The following is a 16825-nucleotide window of genomic DNA, read 5'->3' as shown; positions in this document are numbered from 1 at the left end:
TTAGTCTTGATGGCCTAAGGCAGGCTAGTTATAGGCTCTGGTGTATCTTTGGAAACTCTACACCTTACATGGGAAATTGGACTGTCCAAGACCATGAACAACTTGGCAGCTTAGTTTTAGATGACTGTCTAACAGAACTGACTCCATAATGATTTGATATAAGTGTGCCTTGTATAATACTGAAAGTCATTTTCTAAGTCAGAACATGTAACAACTCTCTCTCTCTTTCTCTCTCTCTCTCTTTGACTATCTCACTCATATATACATGTGTGTTATACATTTTTTCCAAATTAAAATACAACATTTTTTCCTTTTCCCTTTCCTCTCTCTAGCCTGTCAACCTGACCCATGTATGCCACTTCATTTACCTTGCTCTCTTTCAAATTTATGGTCTCTGCTTCTTTATTACATAAATGGGAATATATGTATTTGTGTGGGTGTGGGTGTGGGTGTGTGTGGGTGTGTGTTCCTAAAAACCTGCCCAATCTATACAATGCCACTTGTATACATATGATTTTGGGGCTGACCAATTGGGATGCTCTTCTCTGGAGAAGACAATTTCTCCCACTCTCAGCATTCCTTAATTGCCTATAGTTCTTTGTTTGGGGTTAGGGTCCTGTAGGGTTCCTCCCTTCCATGTTAGCATGTCTAGTAGTATTGTCCTTGTTTATACCTTGCTAGGCAGCCAATCTGATCAGATTTCATGGGTACAGCTTCTCTGACATTTCTAGGAGATGAGATCTCACAGCAGACTTCCTACACTTCTGGCTCTTAAAATCTTCCCATCCTCTCTTCCTAAACAATCCCTTGAGCCTTTGGTACAGAAGTTGTGTTACAGATGTATCATCTGGGATTGGGTGCCACTAAATCACTTCTCTGCATTTTGATCAATCGTGGTTTACTGGAATGGTCTCTGCCGAGCTAGACTCTGGTGCAAGATGTGCATGCTCTGGCTAGCCAGAGAGGTTGGATGTGACATAGAAGCTGCACATTCAGAAACCAAGCCAGAAAAATGACCTAACCTGAGTAATTTCCACCCTGAGATTAACATGATATCCACAGTCACCATTATAGGGACCCCATTCTTAGGAGAAGGAGAGTCAAACTGCCCCAGATACATCCTTCATGTTCTAGGTCTCCCTAATCTGACATCTTAGAATATGGCCTTCCCACCACAGTATGCCTTCCAAAAGGTTCCACACATTCACATCCAGCTACCCTGGAGGTCTTTGAGAAGAGAAAGTCACAACCTGAGGAAACCTGTTTATCTCCCACTGAACATCTCTCAGACCCAGTCTCATCACTTGCAAGATAGTTTCATGCTGATTTCAGATGTGAAATGAGTGTGCACATATCTTATATACTACAAATAATATAGAAGCTGGGATATAGCTCGGTGATAGAGTACTTGTCTGACATGTGGAAGATCACATCACAAGATCTATCTATCCAGCTACCTATGTTCTATGTATCTATCATCCATCCATCCATCCATCCATCCATCCATCCATCCATCTACCTATCAGTCTGTCCCCTGTTAAAAACTAACAATATGCCCTTCCCCGTGTTGAACAAGCTGACCCACTAAGAATGTGAAGGCAAGAGGACTAAGAGTCAAAGAGTCAGACTGGGCTATACAATGAGACACTGCCTCAAAAACAAAGCAAAAAATTCTACCTACCACAACCAAAAAGTAAGCAAGTAAAGAGTGGAGGAAAGACCAGATGCTGCCTCAAAATTGATAAGGTCAGCATGGGAAGACACCCAAAGGGAATCTGCTGAATGTCCACAATGAAGTGTCAAAGGTAAACCAAAGCAGGCAGGGTAGGAAAAGGAAAGAAGAGAGAGACATCTGGACTTCCAGGTATCCTCTGTGGTTGTTAGCTTAGCAGGGCAAGACATTTCCTCCCAGAGTCTGAATGTCTGTGTCCTGTTGGGTGTTCATAAGTTGAAACCCCATGCTGTAGTAGCCAGAGTCAGGGCCCTTAGGAAATAGGATTAGTAACCTCACAAAAGAGGCTCAAGGGAGCTTGTTGACCTCTTTGTTCACATCAGGACATAGCCATAATCTATGGCTTTATAAAGCACACATCCTTCAACTGACACTGACAGCAGGCATTGCCACCTCAGACCTCCCAGCCTTAAAGCAGTGGCCAATATATTTCTGTTGTGTAAAAATTAGCTATTTATGATTGAAAGATGCTGTGAGAGGGAGAATAATTTTTTGAAGGGTAGCTGTTGGTAGGTTCCTCATGTCCCAAAGAGTGATGCCACATCTACGTGCATATAGGTAGTAAGTACTAACTGCATATGGGTAGCACTAGTGGGACTCAGTGGGTTAAAATGAAATGAAGAATGAGGAATGAGTGAATGAATAAATGAACAAATAAATAAATGTGGGAAGGAGATTGACAAGGTTCTAGGAGGAGTGGATATGCCCAACATACACTATATACGTATATAAGTTTTTCAAAGAATAAGTTAAAATTCATCCCATCCCTGGTCTTTGGTTGTAGCATCAGTATTGAACTAAAATACATTTCATCCTGTGTCTTGACTTCATCCACTGCAGAAGTGAAATCATTACTTTGTCTGTTAGAAAAATCACAACTAGATGGTGCACATGCATCCATTGCAAGAAGACAGCCAAGGCTGCTGGGAGGAGTATCTTCCCAATTCCATGCCTGAAATTCTGACTCAAAAGTGTAGTTTGGATTCCAAGTCCAGACTTTGACTCCTCTGCCCTATATGACTGTCTCCAGGATTCCTCTGGGAGACCCACAAAAGACAACTTCTAGAAGGACATTACTCATACACCTACACCCACTTGTCAGTATCCAGAGCTTGGGGTACTATCAGCCACTGGATACTTCATTGACCAGATATGATTAATGGATAGCAGATGTATCTTGCTCTCTTGGATAACTGACTGCCATGCTCATTTCTAAATGTCCTCAGCAGGAGGAACTATGCCAATGTGATTCTTCATCTATTTGGCAGCAGACAGGCCAAGCAGACCCCCCTGAGGCAAGTATTAGGAACATTCTAGACAGTGGCCTCACAGTGAGAGGATCGTGGGCCAGCATTCGCACTATTGCCTGGAACCTTATTAGACAGACATGTTCCCTCACCCACGGCTCTCTCAATGAATGAGAGACTCCAGGATCTAGCTAGTTGATTGAATAAATCTTCCAGATTGTTCATTTACTGGCCCAAATGTGAGAACTACTTCTAAGCATAGACAAATGCAGACTATGGAACCAGACAACATGATCTCAAACCCAACTGCAACCACCTATTCCCAGACCCAATGTAAAATGAGGAGAATAATGTCCAGCTCCAAAGTTAAGCTAAACAGCAGAGTAAGACTCCTCAGAGGTAGTGAGTGCTTATAAACTCTTGTTGCTGCTATTTTTCTTAGATGCCACGAGAATTTTACTAGGTGATCTAAAGAAAAGACTGGACCTCTACACTGGCACCTGTAAGATACATTCAATGAATACTCCTTCAAATTCCTGTCATATTAGATGCTGCAGAACTCCTCCTTGGGAGGAGGACACAAGAGAACTCTGACATTCTGCAGCTGCTAACCCCTGGGGATAAGAACTTATTAATGATGAAGGTGCAAAAGATGTCATTTGATATTAAAAAAAGAACACCGCTGGTGTGAGAGTAATTAAACTTAATTCATGAGCTCTTTTCACAAATATAAGTCATTTATTTTAGTTATTAGTTCATCTAATCCTTGAAAAAAAACCATATGATTCTAGTATTATTATATTTGCCAAGCCACAGAGGAGGAAAGCCAGGGTTACAGAGGTGAAGTCATGGTCCCTTGCCATGCAGCTGCCAAGTGGCTGAGCTAAAGTCTGGACCCAGAAAACTAGCACCTAAGGTCCTCCCACTTAGCTTGCCTGATACAGTCTAGACATCCAACACTAACCTCGCCCATATAGGCTCCCAAACTCTGGTTTGAAGTGCTTGACCTCGCGACTTAGAAAGCACCTGTGTGTCAGATGAAAGCAGAAGGAAAACTAAGGACTTCCCCCATTCCATTTTAGTCCTGGGCTCTGAGATTCTTGAAAAACCAAGTATCTTCCAAGGTGCCCTTCAGCACCACAGACAGTTTCTAAAGAAGCTGCGGTTAGCCTTTCAGTATTTGCCCTCAGCCTCCAAGGCTGTGTGCAAGCATACAAACAACCAAACTAATTTCCCCATAAGTCCTTTAAATTATGTAAAACTTTTACAAAATTTAGCAACAGTTGGCCAGAGAAACTTAGCCACAGTCCGCCAATTCAACATCCATATAATGCCCATTAACATGTCAATCAAACCAACTAAGAACAGAGCAGACAACACTATGAATGAAGGTTCAAAACTGCATATGCGCAAACACAAATGTCATTTGTATTTTCCTATTCAAAAGCTCTACAATGAAATCATTATATAAAACAAGCTGAGTTACATACAGAACAGTTTTGAGAGGCAAGATTTCCTAGATACCAATATTTCATTCGGAAAGGGCATGAGTGTATCAGAGATCCCCAGCCTCAATATAGTCACTGACCCACTCTGTGATCTTGGACACAGTCTAGTTTCCTTCAGAATGTTTGAAAACTAAACACTGAGTTGTATTAAAAAGGCTAATCAAGGCCCAATGTCATGAGTTTGACACTCACACTCTACCATGTCTCCAAACAAAGTCCAAGCAGTACTCCAAAAAAAACCATCAGCATTGGTCGGTAAATTTGCATAGCTGCCATAGCTAACAATACCTTCTGCTTCCAGAAAATTAAACAGAAAATTAAAAGGTGCAGCCATTATTTCTTGCTATATCCCATGATTCTCCTTTCTCAGACACCCATGATCTTGTCTCCACCCAGATAGAGAACTTAGAAACAACAGTAGGATGTTTCAAACAGTCCTGAATGCTGCAAATCCAAAGTCAAGACATGGATAGATTAACTGTCTGGCAAGGGCCACCCGTTGGTTCCTTGAGGACACTTTCTGGCTTATACCTGTATATGAAAGAAGGGGTAAGAGGGTCTCCCTTGGAGACCTCTCATTAGGACACTGATTCCACTCAAAGTTTCTATTTTTACAACTTCATCACATTTCAAATACTATGGGGATTTTGAAATGTGAAGCTTTGAGGAAGCACATATCCAAACATAATGTCTCTGGTATGACTAAGTAATATATGATTTTGTAAACTCATCTCTGGCTACTATTCTAGAAGGGAGGAACTCAGACCATCCACACATGGCAGGGCTCTGTTTTCATTTCCCACCCTACTCTGCAGCCTTTCTTCTCCCAGGAACTCCTCTCATTTTGCAGTTTCAGTGAGGGCCTGCTTCTACAAGACTCTGAGGGTGAGTGCATCAGGCCAAAGGGGCCCATCATTCTTTTACAATGTGGATGGTTCAAGGTGGCTGTGCCATGTTGGGATCAGGGAAGTGATGTGGGAACCCAAAGAACTGACTCCATTCCATTTTTACTTAAGGTCAGAGAGTTTTTGTCTGCCCTTCCTCTTCAACGTGAAATAACAGAATGCCTGGCCTAAGACGTGAATGCAACAGGATGCTTGGCATAGGATGTCATCTCTGCCTGCCCTGCCTGAACAATAGAATACTTAACTCAGGAGATAGTTACTTGATGTTTGGGGTATTAAAAAGGTAATTACACTTGCTTATTCTTTGTACCTTGATAAAGAAGTCTTTTGCCTTCTCCCTCTCTTTTCATGGGGGTATAAAACAACTGCTAACAATAATCAGGGGTGGTTCAGTATTCACTGGATGCCCTCCTGACACTATCTCTTGTCTCCTGTCTATTCCTTTTCTCAATCCACACTCCTCCTCTCAGGTATGAACATGGGCAATGATGAAGTGACTGCAGGAATACAGACCTACATGTCATCTGTATGGTCCCCTCTAATCACAGCAGGGTCAAGACAGAATGTCCTTTTAGGTACTGGCTGCCTATTAGCCACAGCACGATCACAGTGATGGTCTGGATTGGAGGGTGAGAATTGGATCACACACACACACACACACACACACACACACACACACACACACACACCACACACACACACACAATGGAATTCAGAGCCTCGAGCATTTTAGACAACTTCACTGATCTATATCCCCAATATATATTTTTTGAGCAATGTCTGGCTAAGTATTCAGGCTGGCTTTGAACCTGCCATTCTCCTGACTTAGCTTTCCAAGTAGCTGTGATTACTTGTCATCATGCCTAAGACTGAATTGTGATACTTCTTTTCCCCTAGACACTTATCCTGGCCTCTGCCCACTCACCTTTATCCATAGGGGCAGGTACTGCATTAATCTCTCTCCTCATCCTCCATAACTTGGGTTACTTATATTTTTCATAATATTTTGAAAAGTGACAAAATACTCTGGCTGTTCATTATTAACCTAATCATGATTTTGCAGTATAGGACTTCATTGCATTATTCATGTGTAAAGCCACATTTTCATGCTGTGCCAACCCCCACATGATCATTTGTTTCTAGTTTCATACATAAACTATTCACGCATTTCTCTTCTAGAGTTTGTTCATGATGTTTCTCATAGTAAACAGAGAGGAAAGTGCTAAATAAAGATGGGTTCTCCCTGAAAACTCTTCCATATTTTCACAGATCAGATCCTGTGTGACATAATCAGCCCTATCAAGGAGCTGCTATGACCCATCCCAGGGCACAACAGCAAGGATCTATCCCCATAAGATCACCCCATAATGTCGGTGAAACACATGTATGCCACGAACCTTTGCGGATGCCTCTCAAGGGCAATTGCATCAGTTTGAACACAAATAAGCTCAGAATCACTAGTAATGTGTCAGGTGTTTCAGTAAGAAAAAATCACTTCCCCCTATAGTAATTTAACTTAGAGCAAAGCAAGCCCATATTTGACTCCTCTCTTCACTCTCCCTGTGTCTCATGTCAGTCCCTGTTGCATGAATTTGAATCTACACCTTCCTGAATGTTGTCTAGTGAAACTGTCTGTGTCTGTGTGTGCCCCTAACAAAGGGCTTTGCTTTGTACAAAAAATCATTACTGGGGGTACAAATAGTATAATTTACAGAAATCTTAAACAGAGGTTTGTTTTGGTTTTTTTTTTTTTTTTGGTTTTTTGAGACAGGGTTTCTTGTGTAGCTTTGGAGCCTATCCTGGCACTTGCTCTAGAGACCAGGCTGGCCTCGAACTCACAGAGATTCTCCTGCCTCTGCCTCCCGAGTGCTGGGATTAAAGGCGTGTGCCACCAATGCCCAGCTAAACAGAGGTTTTCAAGGCATGAAGTTACTGACTCCAACTTACCCCAAGTGACTGAGAAACAAACTAGTGCTATCAGAAATGTCTGTATGTTGTCTTCAACACCTAAGGGTATTCATTTTATATGGTTTATTTCAATGTATTTGCTGTTTCCTACATTTATTACCATAACATGCACACACAAATGAACTCTCTGGGACAGGAGCACACAGGGAAAGGAGTGTCTAACTAAAGATTACAACCATGTATTAATTTAGGTTATAAAACTGATTATATGTGAAATCCAAAGCAAGTAAAGTGATGTTATCTTAAAAGTGGGTTAAACAAACACTCTGATTACACAATAGGATTCCTATCTGGTGGTCTGCAGTTTCTCATGCTGTCTCTATTCTGCTGAATGGCAGAAGTTACTCTCTGCCATAAGCATAGTAAGCCAGATTCATCTAAGTCTTCCTCCTGCTCTACACTCTACTAGGGTGCCCAGTCTTAAGTCATCTCAAGGTGTATTAAGTTAGGCTGTGAGGTCCAGCAGAAGTTCCTGGACCTTAGAATGTAAAAGATATTTTCAGAATAATGGGACTGTTTTGCCACAGGCACTGAGTGGCTCTTTGCTTTCACCTGTCTTTACCAATTATCATCTTAAGGGTTTCCTTGAGAATAAGTTGCACATGCCCAAGTCTGCTGTGCTGTAGCTGTTATGTAGAAGGGAATCAGGGTAGAACTTTCACAGCTCATACCTGTCACGTACTCTCTTTCAGGCCTCTGTCTGTCCAGTCACAATATATCAGCTCCATCCCTCATCCTCTCCCCATTCAATCATCTTCTGACTCATTCCCAAACGTGTATGGACAGTCCCCTCTCAGATCTATCGCCTTCTTGCTATTTGAGCATCCTCAGCCTTCTGACCACACAAAGACTTTTCATTGGTTCTTTATCACAGTACATAAAACCTAAATGTGCTTTGATATCTGATGGTAGGAACCCATGGCCCTCACATAGTTCTCTTCCTCTGTCTCCATTCTGCTGAATACTAGGAGTTACTCTCGGCCCTAAGCACAGTAATCCAGTCTCATCTCAAGCAAGCCCTCCTCCTGCTCTACACTCTACTTGGGTGTTCTGCCTAGACCTCTACTTGAAGCACTGGTCCAGTGGCCTTTTCTCCAGCAGAGGGTTCTATGGGCCCCCAAGACATTTGGTTCCTGCTTCCCACTTCTCTCAACCACCATTTCCCTTCTCTGCCTGCTCTCCCTTCCTGCTGTGTCTGCATTTGCTTCTATCAGCCAGCTCAGGAAACAAAAAAACCAGGCCTGCAGCCAGGGGCCTTCTTCCCTACTGAAATCCACAGAAGGTAACATAGCTACATATATATATATATCCCAAAATCCACCTGAGCCCTAGAGAAAAGGCTTACCTTCTCACCCTTTTCTCCTCGAATGAAGGGTCCTCTCCCCTAGAGAAGGAAAGCAGACAGCACAGGTTTACTGAGGGGACATCTGTGCAGTGTGTTTATCACCCCAAGATCCAAGCAATTGGATATTATCTTATGAACTATGCCCAGCCACCTCTGAAAGACATGGAGCTGTTACTCAGTGAATGCGGAATCTCATGAGTGTCTTCTCATTTAATTTTCCAATAATTTAACATTACAGATACTATTTGTTGTTTTCATAACAGCCTTATTGGGATATAATTTGCACACTATATAATTCACCTATATACAGCATTTAATTAGTAATTTTAATTTCTTTAAAGTTAAACAACATAATCACAATCAATTTGAGAACATTTTCACTATTTTCAAGAGCCCAGCCCACTAGCAGCTGCTCCCCATTTCCCATCCCCAGCTCCAGACAAGCACTAATTCGTTTTCTATTGCAAGCACAAGGTGTAATGATGGTCCCCTTAATGACTGCCTCCTCTCACTCAGCATAGTCTTCTAACAGTTCATCCATGTTGAACCCCATAGCATAACTTCCTTTGTTGTAGATTAATATGGGAATGTACAGATTCAGCACACTTTATTTACTCATCCTTTATATAATGGCCAGTGGGTTACTGCTACTTTGTTATTAAAAGTATAGCACTCTTGAGGAACCAAAGATTCAAATTAATAAAAGTTTAAAACCTTAGGCCCTGAAAAGGGAATATCTAATGGTAAAGGAAATTTTAATTCCTTAAATCAGAAGTGCCATGGCTGGCACCTGATACCCTGCTCTCAGAGAAGGGAAGGTAACTGTCCACCACTCCTGTTAACATTCCTTTGCTAATTGCTGGTCATAAAGATCCCCCAGCCCAGGGGATCCCTGACAGACCCTGTGACCCTGTAACCCTGCAACCCCATGCTCTGTCTCAGTCAAATGTAGCTCCCTTAAAATGTATGGTTCCTGACTAACTGTACTTTGTTTGACCTTAAGTAACCATGGAAACTCTGTAATTTGTGGCCTGCAACCTTATGGTCTGCCCCTTTAAAAGCTTCTCTTTTTGGATGGTTGGCATCTCCTTTACCCGCCATGCAATGAGATTCTAGCTGGCCAGCTTGAAATAAAAACAAACTTTTTGCTTTTGCATCAAAGTGTCGACTCCTTGGGTTAGTCTCTGGGCTCCGCAAACCTGGCACAACACTCTGAATGTGTGTGCATGTTTTTATGTGAACATATGCTTGTGTTTCTTTGGAGAGGGACTGAATATCTGTATTGTATGGCAAATCCAATTTTAATTTAAGCTTTCAAGAATTGCAAGATTGTTCTCCCAGAGGCTGCACTATTCCTTTTGCTACTTTTCTGGTTGCTCTGGCTTTCACTGGGAGTGAAGTTTATAGGGCTGTAGCCATCGCTGTGGAGTTGTTGATTTCTCCTTTAAATTTTATCAATTGTATGTCATGCATCTTGAAGCTCTGTTGTTGGTTGCTTATGGTTATTGTTATATATCTTAAAGAACACTTCAAGAATTTACTCTTCTAAAATATGTCTTTTTATGAACTGCTATATTCTAAAGTCCATTTTGTCTGATAATAGTATGATCATTCCCATTATTTGTTTTCTAATTTCAAAATGTATACTTTCAATCCTCCTCTCTCATTTTTTGTGTGTGTATTTGTCCATGTGTGCTCCATGTGTGTTATTTGCATGTGCACACGTGTGTGTGTGTGTGTGTGTGTGTGTGTGTGAGAGAGAGAGAGAGAGAGAGAGAGAGAGTATGCATGCATATACACTTGTTGGGAATAGAACTGAGGGCCTAGTGTCTGCTAGAGAAGCACTCTAATATCAAACCACACTCCCAGGTTCCTATTTGTATTCTTGAATATAAAGTGTGTCTCCTCTAGACAAGATGTTATTCAGACATTTCTATACCCTGTCTGAAAGTCTGCTTTTTAGTTTGTCTATTTAATACATTTGTTAATGATACAATTGTAGATAAAAGCAGACTTATATCCATTAGAATAAGCATATGAGATGGCCGGAGTGAAGGGGATATTACAAAATGGCCAATTACAAAATGGCATCACAAGGGTACCAGTTTGGAAGAACAGAATTCTGAGGATGGATAGAGTTAGGTACAATGATGGAAAAGAGAGGTGCTTTGACCCATGGCTTGGATGCACTCAGTGCTTGCATTCATCAGACTTTCAGTCCACACTTGCTCATCACTGTAACCAGGCTGGTATGCATGGCTCCCGTGCCAGCCATGATGTCCATTAATACAGAAAAGCAAAATTTTACTTACAGGGTCTCCTTTTTCTCCCTTGGGTCCTGGAGCACCCATTAGTCCAATAGACCCTGAATCTCCCTGAAGGGTTAAAAGCAAAATTAACATTAGGTCAGATTCCCCCAACAGCTCTCCTAGACTTCTGTAGTCACAGGCTGCCCACAGTCAACCTTGCCCCATTTCCCTAGGACTGAAGTCATCCTAGGTGACTGCATTGTGAGTTCACCTGTCCCACATTGGAAGGGACATCCCACATTTCTTGAATTTATTCACAAATCACTGGGCTCTACCAGACAGGCTTATGGGTACAGCCTTTGTGTGAATGCTGAAACAATCCTTTATCATGATGTCAACCTGGTGCTGAGAAGGCATGTACTAATACGATGGCATATAAATTCAAAACCAAGACACACAGGAAGCCAAGAGAGACAGACAGCCTGAAGCTGGGGAGGACAAAGGAAGTGGTATGGAGAGTAGAGGAGCATAATGTTAAAATGAAGAAAGAACTCTACATATTGAAGCAGATAGAAACAGGTGGAGTGAAAAGGCACAGCTGTTTCTATTTTTCTACCATCATCACCCTCAACTCCAAACAAGGTATTATTTGTGCAAAAATAAAGACCCCCACTATGCAGTGGCCATTATTGTTGGTACCTCCTACCCATCAATGTTTGAGGACCAAACAGTGATGGAGAAGGTAGTTTGCTTAAGAACTTGGGAGGATGAGGAGGCTGCTTGTGACCAAAGATGGAATACTGGACAGGAACACCTGGCTTTGTGCAACTACTGTTGCAAACTTTGTACACAAGAAATTTATGCAGTTTACACAAGTTAAATTACTCCCCAAACCCAAGATTTAAATGCTTCTTGAGCCAATCAAGGATTAGTGCAAGATTAATGTAGCTGCCTTTGGAGAGTAGAGCACATGAGTTGTTGGCCTGAGCCCTGGCAATCCTGCCCTTTTTTCTATAATTTTTTAGGCTGAGAGGTGTAGTTCTTGGCAGGACAACTTGAACCTCATGCCACTAGTTCTTATTGTAGCATTTTCATCTGGCTCCAAGGCAACTCTGAGGCTGGTGGAACAGTGAACTAACACACCTCTGCCTACCATGCTTCCATGAAGGTTAAAGCAAAGAACACTCTGCCATGCAGGTACTGACCTTCTGACCAGGGAGTCCCATAGGGCCAGCAAAGCCCCTTTCACCCTGCAGAAAGACAAGAAGAAACAATAAAGGTCACATGATAATTCTCCCCATCTTTCATGTGAGCTAATTGCCCACTTCAGGGGCTCCAAAAGTATTCTTATGCTAAGTCAGGTTGGTCAGATAGTTGAGCAGGAAACTGCTAACTTCAGGTAGAGTTCTGTTCCCCAAGGGCAAACCTGCATGGATAATTTTCAACATGACCTTCCACTGGAAGGTCAAAGCTATAAACACATCCAAGAACAGAAAGGGTAATAGTACATGTTCTCATTCATACATGAGACCAAAAGATGTCACACACACACACACACACACACACACACACACACACACACACACACACAAATCGGAGATTATAACAAGTGTTCCAGGTTGGGAAGTTGGGGAATGGAGAGGGCACTGGTCAAGAGTCAAGTTTCATTTAGATGGAAATAAATTATTGGTATTTGAGGTGATTGATGTGCTTTTGATCTTGGCTCACAGTTCTACACACAAGAGGCACATTAGGATATCATTGTTTACCTTATAAATAAATGATGTAATTGATCAATAGACAATATAAATAATAACAAGGTAATTTATGGGATATTATTTTTATCTGAATGTATGACTTATTTAGAAAGAAAATTATGATGCCTGTTATTTGTGTAATGTTTACTTACTAAAATACAAAGTTTAACATCTCTAGTGCAATTTCTAGACACAGCTGCATTCAGATTTTAAAATGTGTGAAAGATCATGTTGGTTTGTTTATAACTGATCTGTATGCTATAATATTTCCAAGCTGAGAAGAAACACATGATTCTTATGTTATAAATAAAGATATCACCATATTACTGCCCATCTGTACCTGATCCCATCACTAACAGTAATATTTTCACTTTTGTTCTCATATGCTTTTCCATTGCTATAATAAACACTTGACAAAAAAAAGCAACTTGGAGAGGAAAATGTTTCACACTATACTTCCAGGTCACAGTCCATCAATGTGGAAAGTCAGGTCAAGAACACAAGCCAAGAATTTGAAGGCAATAACTAAATAAGAGACCATGAAGAGATGCAGCTTGCTCCTTCTGGCTTGCTCGGCCTACTTTCTTTTTTATTATACATATTTACGTATTTATTTTGCATGAGTGTTTTGCCTGCTGTTGAGCCTATACCACGTGTGTACCTGGTCCTGACAGAAGCCAGAAGAGGACCTCAGCCACCCTGGGATGGTTGTTAATTACCATAAAAATGCTGAGAATCAAACCTTGATCCTCTGGAAGACTAGCCAATGCTCTTAACCACTAAACTACCTCTCCAGCCCTTTAGTGTACTTTCTTATGCAGTCCAGACCCAACTGACTAGGGATGATGCAGCTTGTAGTGGGCTGGGCCCTCCCCCATCATCCACAAATCAACATCAGTCACTAATCAAAGGCCATTCTGACAGAGGCTATCCCTCAATTGAGGTCCTTCTTCCAAGGTGACAATAAAGACTAATTGGTATAACTCTATTCATGGGTGCCCATTTACTTCAGAGCAATCACAGATGTCCTCAGCATATGCCAATGAGTATAAATACTTAAATGCACTTAGGACTTCCTGTAGTGTTCACATCCATCACCATGACTGATTACAGAGATGTAAATGGGGACCCCAAAGGATGGTTGACATCACTAATTGTTAAAATGAAAAACTTGAACAGCTGCAAACAAAGTGCCTATAGCTAACTCTGCCCCATGAAGAACATTATGATTTTCTGGGCCTCAGACTGAGTTTTTATAGACATATGCATGTAGGAGGCAGGGGCCACACCAGCTTCACAGGTGGGCAGGTAGCTCCTCTAGGTGGCCTATTTTCCATGCTCTTGTTCACCTGTTCCTGTAAAAACAGTTAGCTCCATAGGATGATCCAGGTCTCAGAGTTCTCACTCCCTAACCAGACTAAGACTTGCAAGAGACATATCCCACCAGTCTTAAAATCTTAGTGTGCAATCCAGTGTGAAGGACATAGTAGTAGCAGGTGTTTACTGTCTATGGCCAGACACTAGGACTGGTGACTTGAAAAAAGCATTGGTTATCAGTTGATGGCACAAAGAGCACAAAGCTGAGACTGCACAGACTGCATCAGGAGAATCTCATTCTATCCCCCATCTATCCACTTTTCTACCCATCCATCCTTTCAGACTCTCATCTTTTTACTATCAATTCAATCATTATATAATAGTTGTATCTGTGTCAAAATGTGAAGTAGCCCCCAAAACGCAGACAGTATTCAATCTCTCTCAAATGGAACTTAGGATTTTACTGAAGAAAAATCAAGGAAATGTTATCAGTCCAATGTTTCCATGGCTGTAGTATACTGAAGCCTGGGGAGGAAAAAGGAACATTATTTTAACTAGGCAAAGATGTGTTACATTTGTTTATGATGCAGACTATTACCTTAACTATGTGAAGGTGTGTTATATTTGTTTCTGCTGCCTTTATTAATGGTGGAAAGATGTGTACATTTGTTTGTGCTACATTTAATTGTGTAAAGATGTATTGCATTTGTTTCACCTTGCTGCCTAAGGCACCTGATTGGTCTAACAAAAAGCTGAATGGCCAACAGCTGGGCAGAAGAGGGCTAGGCAGGGCTGGTGGGCAGAAAGAATAAGTAGGAAGAGAAATCTAGCCTCCAGAGAGAGAAGAAGAGAATGAGGGAGAAAGAGAGGGACATGCCTGGGGCCAGAAGCCAGGCAGTGAGAAGCAGGAAAGCAAGATATACAGAAAGAAAGAAATATAAAAGGCCCTCAGGCAAAACATAAAGAGAAATGGATGAAAATAATAGCTGAAAGAAGGCTGAAATTCATAACTATTAAAATGTCTATATATCTTAGTTTGGGAACTAGTTGGTGGCCCCAAAGAAGAAGCCTGCTACAAAGGAAGGTTCTGGATAGTTATCAAATGGGGGTGAATGACAAGGGAAAAAAAGGAAGCATGCAGGGAAATCATAAGGCCAACATCATGCTTGGCAAACAGTCACTGCTCATGCTTTAGAAGAAGAGCAGCAATCAGCCAGGGAAAGCTACTCAAGGAAAGGAAAAGGTGTTTCATACAGAAGGTTCTGTGTCTTCAAATGGCCAAAGGTAAGAGAGATGGCCCCTGAAACAAACCAGTAGTTTTTTTTATTTGAACTGGGAACTGACAGGGAGAGAAACTGAGGCATAAGATTAGAAGCACTGTGGATGCAAAGGAAGAGGATGCCTCTTGGGATTCTCAGCAGTTATAACAAGCTTTCATGGGACCCATTCAGACACAGGCCTAGATCCAAGGGGGAGCGGTGGCCTGGGGAGGGTGGGTTTGGGTTGTGCCTCCTGTCTATGCACAGTGGTAGGAGACACAAACCTCTCTACACCCTTTCCCACTGTAGCTCTAGCTGCAAGTGAGACTCAAGAAGACGTGAGTTTCAACAGCTGTCTCTCTGAGGCTTCAGTGGAATGTGGAAGAAATTGGTTCACAGGCTGAGGCAAACAAAGCCTGCAGTGGGAACACCAGCTGCTCGTCCTGAATGTGCTCATCCCATCTCTTTCTTCTGCCTGATTCTTCCCTAACACAGACACTGGGCATGGAGATCCTAATGTCAGCTACAGCCTGACAAAAGCCCAAGCTCAAGGGATAACTAGCCACTGCTAAGTTGAGCCAGTATATGGCAACTTCACTTAGTGACCCATGTCTCCCCAAGAGCCTGGCTCTCTGCATAGAACAAGAAATGATGGAAGGTGTGAATAATAATAGTGAGGGTAAAAGAAAAGGGAGGAGTATATTGGCCAGATGTTTTCTTGTTCCTTAGATATCCAAAGTGTCTGATCCAGTTATCTTCAACTCTTATTTCTCTTGGGTCTGGATGTCCCTAGTACTGGGCAGAGCCTCACAGTCCTCATGTGTGCTGGCACCATGTGGGTGGGGACAAACATACATGGTAGACTAAGTCACTGTGAGTACCAGTCCAGAGGCTCTTCACAGAGACTGTCCTCGGACAGTTCTGTTCCTTGACAACCTTATTCTTACCATTTATAGTAATGTGGTGTGTGTGTGTGTGTGTGTGTGTGTGTGTGTGTGTGTGTGTGTGTATTGCAGAATATTAGTTTAAGATATGTTACATTCATTTATGCTGTGGAATATTTGTTTAATAATGCAAAGATGTGCTGCATTCTTTTATGTTGCATTGTTTGACTCTGTAAAGCTGTGTTACTTTGCCTGCCTAAAACACCTGATTGGTCGGTCTAAAACAGAGCTGGATGGCCAATAGGTAGGCAGAGAAAGAGTAGGTGTTGGCATGCAGAGAGGTAAACAGAAGGAGAAATTTAGAGAAGGGAGTAAGGAGCAAAAAGGAAGGAAAGAAGGAAGGAAGGAAGGAAGGAAGGAAGGAAGGAAGGAAGGAAGGAAGGAAGGAAGGAAGGAAGGAAGGAAGGAGAGGAAGACACCAGTGGCCAACCACACAGCCAGCCATGGAGTTAAGAAGGAAAGAAAGATACATGCAATAAAGAAAGGTAAAAAGCCCAGAGACAAAACATAGTTAAAGGGAAATGCAATAATTTAAGTTTTAAAAACTGGCTAGAAACAAGTGTTCTTATAAGTAAGAATAAGTCTCTGTATAGA

The 16825-nt window shown here is 41.8% G+C and overlaps 1 protein-coding gene across 1 annotated transcript in view; it reads right to left on the bottom strand.

Moving 5' to 3' along the window:
* Positions 1-16825, bottom strand: part of Col22a1 (collagen type XXII alpha 1 chain) — a 286090-nt gene that overhangs the window by 203987 nt on the left and 65278 nt on the right. Inside the window, exons 9-11 of the mRNA XM_027415259.2 lie at positions 12160-12204; positions 11018-11080; positions 8706-8744 (exon numbers count right to left, since the gene is read on the bottom strand). Of these exons, the coding sequence (XP_027271060.2) occupies positions 8706-8744; positions 11018-11080; positions 12160-12204 (147 nt within the window). The remainder of the gene's footprint in view (positions 1-8705; positions 8745-11017; positions 11081-12159; positions 12205-16825) is intronic.

This window comes from Cricetulus griseus, chromosome 4, assembly GCF_003668045.3.
Source record: "Cricetulus griseus strain 17A/GY chromosome 4, alternate assembly CriGri-PICRH-1.0, whole genome shotgun sequence".
In the NCBI taxonomy this organism is placed as follows: domain Eukaryota; kingdom Metazoa; phylum Chordata; class Mammalia; order Rodentia; family Cricetidae; genus Cricetulus; species Cricetulus griseus.
The sequence above is the reverse complement of the archived record's forward strand: the minus strand, read 5'-3'. Positions and strand labels throughout refer to the sequence as shown.